Genomic DNA, 13,775 nt, shown 5'->3' on the forward strand with positions numbered 1-13,775 from the left:
CAAAAACAACACCGCATTTGGTTTTTGAGAGGGGGAAATTAAATAGTTACTAGGCTATAAAGGGATAATTTTTTATCTCATCGAAATAATTATCAAATTAATTGATTCTATTAAATAATGAATTTTGATCATATTTTTTCTGATCAGCTTTAATTTTGGAAATTTATTAAACTCACCAGAAATCAAAAATGTTTTAAGGATCAAGTTAATTATTATTGTTTTTTTTTCATATGTCCTGAGCAAGTCTAACCTCCAAATTAGATGACATTTATCAGCTGTTTTCCTGTCATCCTATCAGCTGTTTAGAGTAGAAGTGGTATAGAGTACTGAATACTGTAATAAAAATGTTTTATAAACTATTGAATTCAATCAATTTTCTCCCTCTAATTTAGATTAATTTCTACAAATTCCCTTTTTACTTGTAAAATAACATTGTGAAAAAATATTACTTTTTCAGGATACTGTATGAAAGAAAAATATGCAATTGACTTCTCTATTAATTTTCTGTCTTTGTTCCGCACATTTATTCATCAGCTGGCGCCTGGCATGTTGTGTTTCTGCTTGAGCGTTGTGTTTTGATAGCAAAATCTATAATTTTATTTGAAAATTTGTTTTTAAATCCTATTTACTGTAAGAACATTTTTAGCTATAAAGCTGTTAGTTATGCAGCATTCACTAATCATAAATCCATTATCAACTAATTTTACTTTGTTTTAATCTGTAGTTTAAATATCAAATTTATGCTCCGGAAGACAAGTCGTTTTGTGAGGTTATCACAATAATTAAACCTGAATAAAAATGGATATGAATTATAAAATTTATTATTGATTTAGAATTTTACAAACGTTCAATTTTTCTTCTAGTGTCTGGATCGGGAATTTTTAACCATGAATTCGTCAAAGCCCATTGATATCAGCAAATCATCGGTAAGTAGCATTGTCTTGAATATTGAAGCGCAAATCTTTAATAACAAGAGGCTCTCTATTTTTTAGTCTTTAGGTTTTGTTGCGAGAATTTTTGTGTAGCAATCACAGGGTTACCTTTATAGACTACCTTTATGTACCTTTTATACCTTCTTCTTCATTCATTACCCACAATAATTGTAGTATCGATGGCGTCATGTCATGAATAAAAAATATAACAAAAAACACTAAAATGATCAAGATGGCACTGATCAAGTTCAGATCAAATTTTTTTTTTATATCATATGAGGCCATGCTCTTCAACATAATGGCACTTTGACCTGATAATATTTGAGACAGGTCATCATTTACATATTCCTGGACATCGTAATAAGCCCTACTGGTTCTCATAAAACCGGTCACAACTCTCTCGAAAACGCTGAGGTCCAACTGCTTCACACCTGCAGGCAGTCTGTTGAAGTAGCGTAGCGCTGAACTCCTATAGCATACCCGCAATCTCTGGAGGCGCACCCTGGGGACGTCAAACAGCTCTCGTTGCCTGGTGTTGTGGTGATATACATCAGTCCGAGTCAACAAATTTTGTTGATTCTTCTTCAGGTACATGAGGTAGAGAAGGAGGAAGTGGCTGATTACAGTTAGAATACCCAGCCTAGCAAAAATGGGCTTGCAATGAGCAAGATGTTCGCTTTCAGTAATGATCCTGGCGGCCCGTTTTTGCAGCTTCAGTATGTCCACAACCTTGGCTGAGTGACCCCACATGAGTAGACCGTAGGAGATATGGCAGTTCACAAGCTCCTGATCATGAGGCAGATTACGCGACAAACTGCAGACGATGTTTTGTGTCTTGCTCTCATTTAGCTGGAAACGGTTTTAAAAGCACATAGCATAATTTACAGGGTATGTAAATCTGTTCTCCTCCATACGGCTGCATCCTTGACCCGATGGGACAGCAGTTTCTGTTACAGGACAAATTGAGTAATACAGCAATTTAAATGACATATAAAATCAGGTCACAAATATAATAATTATAAATTATGGTTGAAATTTAAATAGCCTGAGATAATATTTCATTACAATGATGTAAGATGTGTGATTAGAGTGTAAATTACGTAATGCAGTCACAAAAGTTTCAACCTACAAAATTGTTACATCAATTCTAAACCAAAATGCTTTCCGTTTTGTTATTCTTTCAGTTTAATTTATTTTAATTATTTGTTTACAGCTAATCAGTTTGAAAGCAGAACTTTCAAGGAAGCAAGCAGAAGTTAGCAGTGTGAAAGTCAATAAAATTGGCAACTATGTGTGCCCAACTATCAACCCAAACAAAAAGCCGTTACCAGCTGCAAAAAGTAAATTCTGTAAGAATGTTGAAGATAATGCAGAAGACAAAAGCAGCAGTGTTGCTGAGGAAAACTCAAAAGCATTGGAGCATTCCAGGTATGTTATCTTGAACTATTTAATAATCTAAGAACTGTATATTATAGGTGTTTATTGTTTCGTGAGTATTTTTGATAACTGGAGCTGTTCAAAGTATATTTGAATTCAGTTGTATTGGAATAAATTGATTTTTTAATAAATTTCATTGGTTTATCATTCTGCTATTTCGTATTATATTATTTTTAGTACAATTGATACATTTGTTTTTGAGCCCTAAGCTTATCCGCCCTCTACGCAGGTGGGATTTCTTCTCATCCGCCTTTGAGGCCGTTGGCCGGTTTGCTAGTTTTAGTTCGCCTCGGCTATTCAATTTCACTACCACCCATATCTAGGACTAGGAGGCATTCCCCTGGGGAGGGCGCCCGATGGAGGACTAACAACCCCTCACTGGCAAGAATAAAACTATAGATGTGAAAAATTGTATTTCAAAAACTTGCATAATTTTCATTGTAGATAAAATTGAAGATTTCTTCATAAATAAACTAACTTGATATCTTGAACTTGAAAAACGACATCTTTATTGCTTCATGGCTTACTCTGCTACTTCCTTGGCTCTAATGATAAGAATGAAACCACTATATCAAATCATAATTTACATAAATATATCGTAAATAGTGTTCCTTTAACACTGAAGTAAGCCTATTTCTTTATAGCGGATTATAAATCTTCTTGAAGATTTGTGAATTCATTTTAGACTTGGAATTGATCATTTTTTTGCAGGAACGTTTTGGAAATCAAAAGTAAACTATATGATGAATTGAAGCAAGGCCGCCTTGTGACGGAAAAAGGACGTGGTGCTGAGTATCTTGTCGATTTTACCCAAAAGACATCAGAAAAATGTGATAATGCGTCTGATAAGGAAAAGGATGATGACCAAAAGAATAATGTGTCAGAAGATGATGAATATGATCGCCCATCGGATCCTGAGGAAGATTGGTTAGTAATATTAAAATCTGTCTCTAATATATTTTGTTTCTTGAAATTTATATAACCTATCAGATTTGTATACCTCCAAGCGAAGGAGATGAGGGAATGAATAACTATGTTTCTAATATTTTTTATTTCTCAAAATCTATGTATGTGATTTGTTTACCTCCAAGACATGTAGGGAATGGTATATTTGTATAACTGAGATTTTTACGTTATACCATAAGAAAAGAAGGCATAAGAAGATATACAATGTTAGGCTTATAGGTCGTTTATGTTGAAAATTCCAAGCCGATTCTTGTTAAATCAAGTTGATCACTGTCTACTACTGTCTATTATTACTGTTCTGGCCAGGAGAGAGCAAGAACAGCACAGTATGAAAGACTACCAGCGTCACATAGCTTCAAGAAATGAACTTCTAGGACTATTGGCTTCAGTTAACAGTGAAATATGGAACATAATCGCCCTATACCATGGGCTATCTTATGCTATATATTTTCTCTATATTCATACTTCCTAACATGAAGAACTTGATAACAAAAGTTTTTCCTGCGATAGAATATAGTTCTATGAAGAGCTATAGATTAAGTGCTGTATTCGAACTTTATTAGTAGTTACACAGCCCTAGCAATAACTTGGTAGTACAGTGTGAACTAAAGAGATGTTTATCGTAAAAATTGTGCTTTTTTACTAATATTCATTAAATTTAATTTTTGAGCTTCTATAAAAACAAACTTTTCCAATTATACACTCCTCTATCATTAAGGGCCGATTTCCGAGTTCGGGATTTAGCTAAGTTCTAGACTTTTGACAGCTGGAGTCAGAAAATTGGCTTTCCGAAATGGGGCTTAGTTGCAGTTTTTATGATAATCTTCATTTTCTCATTTCTACAATTGGAAACGTTTTCCCTTGAAGAAATTAAACATTCCTAAATAATTCAAAATAGCTTAACTTTACACTATTTTCTCTTTATTTTATTTTATGTTCAATTTTCTAGTTTTTCGAAATTTAATTTAAACGTGGACTGCGACTACGCCCTGTTTCGGAAATCCAATTTTCTTACTCCAGCTGTTTAAAGTCTAGAACTTAGCTAAATCCCGAGCTCGGAAACCGACCCTTAATAAATTGTAAAAACATTTCCTTCAGAATATCAATCACTTCTTCTTACACAGAGTTAATTACACAGACTTGTAGCTGAAATATTATTTATATATAATTCACGATGTTTTTCTCCTATACAGGGTGGACTACACAGACATAGTAGGTCGTCAGAGACGCTGCTTGCGTCGAGATTTGGACGCAATGCGCGCAAGAGATGCAGACTCCCTGTTACCCCCACCTCCATCGTCTCCTCCTCCACCTGCCGGGTTTTTAGATGAAGACAGCGATGCTAGCGCTGCGCAGCGGACGAGTCGTGAACTGCAAGCGCCGGCCGCGCCGCATATTGAAGCCATGCGAAGACAGTGGCGCAAGCAGGAGGAGAAACTGTTGGAGAAGGATAGTGTGCATTATGAGGACTTGCTGTTTAATGGTGAGTGAGTGACAACGCTTTATAACATTCTTAGGCTGGGTTTCACCAGGAACTAAACGTGTCGTTAGAGGAAGCGTAAACTCCAATTAGCCCTTAACTGACAAAATCGGATTTCACCACACGCCGTTAGAGGTAATGAGCCGTTATAAAGTTAACTGGCCAAATCTGGTCAGTTAACATCTGTAATCTATCGTTAAGAAAAAAATGGCGGCGTTCTGTTTACTGTCATGTTGATAGTAGTTTGTTGAGGTTATGTTCAATTATTTATTCATGGTTTTTATGATTATTTTTTTATTAGATTAATTTGTTGTTTCAATATGGAAAGGCCAAATAATGCTAGAAGAAGAGCATAAGAATTGGCATTTGAGAGTGATAGTGATGATGATTATGTTGTTCGCCGACCTAGATGGATAAGAGATAGGGTTGTTGATTTTAATAATTTGGACGAAATCGACTTATTTTTAAAATAAGATTGACTAGATGCGTTCTTTCACTGTTCATGAATGTTGGGTCCCTTCTTATTTTGATAGCTTTAGGCAACACAACATTGACAGAATGGGTAGAAGACATCCTGTGAAATTTGAAATTTTACTTAGGTACTTAAAAAAAAACAATCTATAGAACAATTATCAAAACACTACAACCTAAATTAAATTCAATAAATTATACAACTAAAAAACTGCACTACAATTACTATTAATTACTAAAATTTGTAGGCTAATATCCACTCAATTTGGTGGACAAACTAGACAATTTGAACAAACAAAACTTGTGTTTTCGGAATTTCGAAATCTAGTTGGATTTTCTAGGTTAGGTTTTACATGCTAACAATGTGAAACAGTGCGGGGCACTGCCACCCTGATCCACTCTAATATGTCTTTTCGTAACGTAACATTAGTTTTTGTTGGTGAAATCAAATTTCTTAATCTTTCGTTAAAGTCATCAGTTAGTGTTAATTGGAGATTACTAAGCGAGGCGTCAACGTGAATTTGGTGAAACTCGCCCTTAGAATTCTTATTCTAATCTAATGACTCATCCACATGCTGGCCCAATGAAGGCCAATGTCGACCAGCGCCAGTGTGTGTGGATGGGTGGTTTGCCAACGCTGGCTACCGCTGGCCTTGATTGGGCACTGGTCACATTGCAGGCTCGGCCAGCATACTGGGCTAACATGTAGATGCTGCATAAGGCTGTTTACAGATTTAAGCGTCACGAACACACGCCTTACGATATTCATAAGATGATGCTATGCTTATTATATCCGTTTATTAAGATACTTAAATTAAAAATTCAAGTAAGTTACTCTTCCAACATTGAAATGTTGAAAGGTTAAATAAAGTATTGTAATAGACTACTTGTTTTGACACTTGAGAAAAGGATAAATGCCCAAAACAAGTTTTTGGAAACTTGGAAACCAGTGTTTTGTGTGTGAAACTTGGAAACCAGTGTTTTGTGTGTGAAACTTGTGTTTCATATAAAAATATAACAAGGGTACTAGCAGGACCGCCCATATACTACCGGACCTGAGCCTAGAAAAAAATGGCCGACGTAGTTGGTGGACTTAAAGTAATTTCCACTAAGAAAAAAACACTAAGCTGTTTGGAAGGGTCTCAGTTCATCGAAATCTCAGTTCGTCTAGTTCTCATTGAAAATATTAATGCCGGCCACCAACTACGACGGCCATTTATTTTTTAGCCGCAGGTCCGGTATATAGTAAATCCTGGTACTAGTGTTGAAAGGGTACTTTGATTTTCTACTCTTATGTAAGTATCCCAAATAAGAAAGTGAACAGTAAGATACAGATATAATAAGCATATTATCAGATGATGAATCGCGTACGGCGTGTGTTTGTGGCGCGTAAAGCCGTGAACACACCTATCATGCAGAGTTCCGATCCCACTCCCATCCGATCACGGAAGACAAAAACCTAGAATGGTGCATGCCACACATGTCCATCCACCACCATCCCTCCACTGAACTATCGGACATGAGTAGGATCGAAACGCTGCATAACAAATGTGACCTTGACTTATGTCTGTACTCAGCTTAAGATTTATCACTTAGTGATTATGAAACGCAGATTTGTTTGTCTGTGTGTCCATTCTACAGTGAGATTTACTTTAAATGGTGTGCATGATTTGATTTCAATGGGAAGCATGATATTATTCAAGAGGAATGTTTTTAGTTGATGTGAATGCTGCGAGTTAATGTTAGTTGAAGCTGTGAGTAAATCTCACTACAGTAGACTAACATCTCGCTTTCATTATTTGTAAGTAACTTATCGGGAAAAGCAAGGAACTTATTACTCGATTGTGGTCGCAAATTATGACACACACAGCACGTGCGAGATGACGTGACATGACACGTGCGTGCGTTCAACCACCAATCGAAATCGAAGCTCACAGACAATGAATGAAATATTAATCCCTTCTTTAGTGAGGTCCACGTTATAATGGCAGTGTTTGATTAGCAATGGTATTGTTATCCTTGTCCAGCATTCAACAAAGCGGATAGCGCTATCTCTTCCTCGCTTTGCTCTGTTGCCAGATCGTCTTTTAACAATGTAGAATTAATAATTGATTAACAAAATATTTCATCTTGATTATGAAAATTCATTATGAAATTATTGAAAATATAATTTCTTGTTAATAAAATATAATTGATTATTTTGAAACGAGAATAAACCGTTAATATTACATAAATAAACCTGTATCAGCTACCGTTTATAGAAGGCATTGACAAGACAGAGGATCGGCAACGTTTTTCTCCTATATTTCTTCACTGTCATTATAACGTGGACCTCACTATAGCATAAAATATTCAATTCTGAGTGAAATTTGTACAGTATTTGTATTTGAGACAAAGCTTTCTACAGATCTCCATGAATTACTTTGTTTAATTTGATGTTGTGTTAGAGTTGTTTTTGCTTTGTTTCTAGTTGATAGTAGCGTCCGTTAAATTTGGTTGTAAGAGTTTGCTTTCAATTTTCTTCTCCGTCGATTATGAAATAGTTCAGTCGTTTTTCAGGAAACAGCCCCGAAAGAATTTTTCTTGGCGGTTCTATATGTATTTTGGGGCGCTGAATTCGAATCAGAAATTTGCTGACACGCCAGAGGGCGGCTTCACCCCCAAAACGATCATATTTTTACAAAATTCATTTACCTCACATGAAAGAGGAGATTCTGTTCTTCAAATCAAGACCAAGTACCATTTTTTATCATTTCGGGTTACCGAGATACACAATTTTGAATATAGAAATTGGCCATTTTTCTGTGTATTATAGGGGCTAAAATACACTAAAAGAGGATTTTTTTTTTCATCAAATGTCAGTTATGATATATGATTTTGAACCGCCTTGACGAGCTGAGAAGAATGAGCTGTAGTACGAGGAGATCTGATTATTCTGTCAAAAGTTTAAGTGTTTAAAATTTTGATCCTTGACGTATCCTTGTGACGTACCCCCCCCCCCACACCACTAGGAGATACTGAAATAAAATGTTTCTAACAGGTGATTCTCATAGAAAATAACCCTTATGAGATGATTTCAGCCGGTATATGTATTTTTTTGTTAGGAAGGCCTTGAAAATGAATTATAATGAAAAAATTGTATTTTGGCTGTAGGACATTATTTCCTATTTTTAGGTGTATTCCCCCTCACCCCACTACTAAATTCGAAAATTCCTAAGGAATCCTGTTCATAATGAATTGCTCTTTCAGACCACTCAATTTATTGGAAATTTTATTCTCTTTAATTTTGTCGAGAATGATTTTTCTTGAGAAACTCAAGGTTTAAGAGATAAAATGAGAAAATTGAAAAAAGTCCGAAATTTTGGGGGTTTTAGGGGTGAAGCCGCCCTCTGGCGTGTCAGCAAATTTCAGATTCGAATTCAGCACTCCAAAATACATATAGAATCGTCTAGAAAAATTCTTTCGGTGCTTTTTCCTGAAAAACGACCATTTGACTGGACTAAAAGCCTTTTCAGTCATAGACGTTCAGTCTTATTCTCATGAAGATTATACCCATGTAAGCCGTAGAATTCTTGTGCAATGATAAAAGAATTGTTTATGATGATTAATGACATTTCGTTCGGGCCTCTAGGAAATAATTTTTAATCTCATAATTGTAAAGTGGAATTAGCCGTGAGGTAGTATTAAGAAAACAAAGTTAGTTCAAACAAATGACAGTTATTTATCTGTCCAGATCCAATTGGTATTTTTTTATGTGACATAGATTAAAAGGTGGTAAGAAAATAGTATTATACTTTGAACATACACAACTTTGTATGTGAGAAGTCACAGGAAAAACGGAGCATAACTTGTCAAGAGCAAATGCATTCTGTGGCATGTGTTGGCTTGTAAATGGGGATCAATTGACTGGTAATTAATTGTAGTTTTGACTTCGATTTGTTGATAATTGTTTGCAACTGACAAGGATTCAAAGTACCTCACTCATTTTCGTGGTCGATTTTTGATAGAGAATAGTTTTTGAATGAAGTATCCCATATTTGTTGGCCTTGTTCCCCAGAGGCGTGAATAAAGTTGAGTCACGCTTAATTAGTACTTGTTAGGTCACGCCCATTAAGGTTTTGTGAGAATTTGCATGTTAAACAAAGGTGAGTTGATTGATGCATGATACTCAACTTAGTACAATAGTAGCTCATTGATAATTATGAAATACTACCTCTACTACTACTCAAAATGATCATAATATTTACATTATTTAAATATTAACATTTTTGTTGTAGATTTCAGTACAATAGATTTCAGTATTGAATGAATGTACCCAAGCTTAAGATTTATAACTCAGAATAAAAGTCAAATCTTCAAGAACAGTTTTGATCTTTAAATCTGATCATATACTAGGTCTTGAAAGTTTTTATTTTTCTCAATCGGACTGATTTGTTTGATGATGAAAAAATGATTTCAATGTGATTTGATTTCAATGGGACAAATTGAAAAACTTGCCGATTATTTTGTAATGTTAACTCTAATCTTTGTTCGGTGCTATTTTATGGATTTTGTGTTTTTTTTTTGAATACCCAATCGTTATTAGATCCATTAACAGTCATGCCAATCCATTTGGTATGTTTATGTCATAACACATTATATATTAGAAATTTTCTGTTCTTAACCGACTCATATATCAACGAATAATACCTGTATTATTTATTCGTTTTGATTTACCAAACATATTGGAAATCGGTTTCGGTAATCTGTTTCCATCCTATCATCATGTCCTTAATTGTTGGAAGTTTGAGGTATTTTTATCAGAATATGATATTATTTTGTGTTAATCACGCATGAATTGCATCAATTTCTCCCATATTCGGTCATGCTCGAAAGAGCTTGCATATGTGTTATGTTACTTTTTGTAATGCAAGCCGTCAGACTCGCATCGCTCGCCATATCCGTCTAGCCAGGGGGCTCCGCCCCCAGGACCCCCGACTGGATCGTCCAAAAATTAGATCGGCGTGCTCGCTTCGCTCGCCTGCATTTTTCATTTGAGCATGCTTCATTCCATCAGAAAGTCAAAGTACTGAGAAAACGCAGAAAAGCTGAAAAAAACGTTGGAAAAACGCTGATTTTGGGCGTATCTTTGATGAAATATTAAAGTCACCTCATCAAAAAAATTTTAGACCCTAGCTAAACCTCTGTACCAAATTTGAACATTTTCTGTCTATTGATAGAACTGAGAAAACGCAAAAAACCGCTAATATGAGCGTATCTTTGGCATTATTTCAAATACCTTCTAACACAACATTATTACACCCTAGCTTAGCTTCTGTACTGAATTTGAACAATTTCTGTTCATTTGTTCTCGCTCGATAAATCTGAGAAAAAGCAAAAAAACGATGGAAAAACGTCAATTTTGGGAGTATCATTGACGTTATTGCGAATTCCTTCTAACACAACATTATTACACTCTAGCTGAGCTTCTGCTTTGACGTTGTTGCATGTTCCTTCTAACACAACTAGATGGGCTTCTGTACCGAAATTTGAACAATTTCTGTTCATTTGTTCTCTATAAATCTGAGAAAAAGCAAAAAAATACGCTTATTTTGGGCGTATCTTTGACGTTATTGCAAATTCCTTCTAACACAACATTATTACACCCTAGCCTAGCTTCTGTACTAAATTTGAACATTTTCTGTTTATTTGTTCTCGATAAAGCTGAGAAAACGTCAAAAACGCTGGAAAAACGCAGATTGTGGGCGTATTTTTGGAAAATTTTCCAAATCCGTTCTTAGTGCGCCTCTAAAGGGCCAACTGAACATACCTACCAAATTTGAACGTTTTTGGTCCGGTAGATTTTTACTTCTGAGAGTGAGTGAGTGAGTGAGTGAGTCAGTCAGTCAGTGAGTGCCATTTCGCTTTTATATACTGTATATAGCTTGTAATAAATAAATAAATAAAAATAAAATTATCTGGGCTCGTGGGGAAGGTATGTCCGATTTTCAAATTTTTAACTTGTAAAATACCTTTATACTTTGGAAATTAATTGGCAATTTTTATAACCAAAATAGTCTTATAATTGTACTTTCAATTATAAACCTCCGGAGAGGAACAGTTTAGGGGATAGCCTATTGTCCTCTCCCAATCATTGTATGTGGTTTGTACTTGTATTATAAATGAAAATGAAATAAATAAATCTTGAGAATTTCAAAACATTTTTGAGAAAGATTCCCAATTTATTGTTATACATTAGCAATTGAATAATAGCCAACATTATTTATTCCTCACAAATTAAAAACAATCTTATCTGATTTTGTGAATGATACATGATGTTCCTTATTATGTTAATCTAATTTGTTCCTATAAATTCTATAACACTCTGAATTTATAATTCAACACGTTTTTTCTCACTGATCAAACCAGACAACACCGCTAATAGTGGGTGGGATTAATTGTGTTGGCCAGAACTCAAAATTAGACACAATTTGTGGGTGTTTTTACGCTCAAATGTTGGATGGAAAAAGGCAAGGGCATGCCTCCTTCACCCACATAAACTCTCTGCTTATGTTTACCGACACACCGAGAAGAAGACCCCGTGTAAACACTTGGTCCATCGTTTTCAAAGCACGCTTTTATAACGACCCGGTCAAGTTTATCTTCTAGCTAGCCCACAGAACATTCTATATTGTTTTAAGTTGGATTTCAAAGTACTGTTGTATTATTTTAAAAGATGATTCGTTTATTTTTCACATTTCTCTGTGAATTTTCTTGGTTCTTTCATATTCCGGTTTCTTGAATGAGATAACTTTATTTTATTCGCATTTCCGTGAATCTTTCTGGGTGTCTGATATTTGGGTTTCTTGAATGAAAAGATTCATTCCAAGTTAAAATGTTGGCAAATATAAAAGTAGTTAACAATTGAGATCCATAAGATAGCTTCAGAAGTAGCTTAAACCAAACTATTAATCAACCAAACTGAATTCCAAAATTTCATCATACACGGGGCAGAATTTGTTAAATTATTGATAATAATTTTGATAACTTAGAGGTTGACATTTTTATCTGAATCTCTTACAGTAAATGAATATCAATAAATAATTGAATTAGAAGAATAACACTTGTCAGATATTTGGTAAAGATTTTATTACTTTCCATGTTTTCAAAATGTCTTCCACGCATTTTCATGCCTTTTGAATTTCAGTTTTATTTTCCGTTGGTTCTTTTTTTTCACTTTTTTTACTCTTTTACAAATTCTGCCCCGTGTATGATGAAATTTTGGAATTCAGTTTGGTTGATTAATAGTTTGGCTTATGCTACTTCTGAAGCTATCTTATGGATCTCAATTGTTGTTAATTGTTGATATATCTAAATCAAATCATGGATCTGGTTTTAATCTCCTCAGTTTGATACTTCGATTACATGATTCGTGTAATATATTTTTCTAAATTTCATTCATCGAAATGTATTATATATTATTTAGTGACACTCTTTTATTTTCAATTCTGGTGATTTAGTCTAGTGGCTGACATTAAGTTTCATAATCCTATTTAGTTTAATTCAGTCCTATCCATTCTTGGAAGCTTTTTGGTTCCTAGACTTGAGATCTTTAGAATTACTCTATGTTATAATAATTGTATTCAGCTACAATATTCGTAACGATGATAGAACGTAAACTACAAGTTTATGAATGAATCTCAACTTACTCATTAACGAACATTATTCTCTGAACTTTCCCAATAACTCACTCAACTAATAATATTTTTTCAAGTCAAATAATATTTATAAGTCTATAAATTAATAATACTTTTGTAAGTCAATTAATCGTGATACCAAATCAAGATTAATTTTATATCCTCCTTTTCATTAGATCCGAGATTCAGCCTCTAGTATTCAGGAACTTGTTAATGGAAAACAATTTGTAAACAATCGTAAATTTGGTTACGGACATTCGGTAATAATTGTCGATTTAAATTAATTTCTAACCACTGGAATGACTTGGAGTTTGATTGTTGAGTGAAATGACTTTGAGTGCTAGTGTTCCGGGGGAAAACCCAGTGACTAAGCTGTAGCATTCTATTGCATCGAGTTCAAGGATAGGCAAGTTCATCGGTCCATTATTTGCACGTTACATTACCTACCGGAAGGAAGGTCCGGTTAGCAATTGGCTCTGTTTTATTCTGCTATTTCGCTTTGTTTTCAGTCCGTTTTATCCCACTTTTTCTGCTCTGTAGTAGTTGTAACTTCTCTTCTTCACATGGTTGTGCATATGGTTGGATTTCATTCACTTATTACATCAGTCACTGATGTCAATTGAAAATACTGTAGCTACAAGAATAGATCAAGATATAATTTGTTGATTAGGAATTGATAATGTGAAATGTCTCCATAATTGAAAAACATAATTTCCAATTAGATCAAATTATTTTCATAATCATGCAATGGTTTTTGAGTTTTCTTTTCATTTCCATTGCTTGCTACTATAGTGAGGTCCACGTTATAATGGC

General features: G+C 34.5%; 1 protein-coding gene across 2 annotated transcripts in view; it reads left to right on the forward strand.

Annotated features, from left to right (window-relative positions):
• Nucleotides 1–13,775, forward strand: part of LOC111046335 (coiled-coil domain-containing protein 174) — a 63,788-nt gene that overhangs the window by 25,968 nt on the left and 24,045 nt on the right. The window contains exons 1-5 of one of the 2 annotated variants that reach the window (XM_039432068.1): nt 196–316; nt 864–926; nt 2,146–2,360; nt 3,081–3,296; nt 4,529–4,818. In XM_039432068.1, coding sequence (XP_039288002.1) covers nt 888–926; nt 2,146–2,360; nt 3,081–3,296; nt 4,529–4,818 — 760 coding nt within the window. In that variant the 5' untranslated portion in view covers nt 196–316; nt 864–887. Of the gene's footprint in view, nt 1–195; nt 317–863; nt 927–2,145; nt 2,361–3,080; nt 3,297–4,528; nt 4,819–13,775 lie in introns of those variants that run through there. The other variant, XM_039432067.1, reaches the window with a different exon arrangement.

The sequence above is a fragment of the Nilaparvata lugens genome, chromosome 7 (genome assembly GCF_014356525.2).
Source record: "Nilaparvata lugens isolate BPH chromosome 7, ASM1435652v1, whole genome shotgun sequence".
NCBI classification, from domain to species: Eukaryota; Metazoa; Arthropoda; class Insecta; order Hemiptera; family Delphacidae; genus Nilaparvata; species Nilaparvata lugens.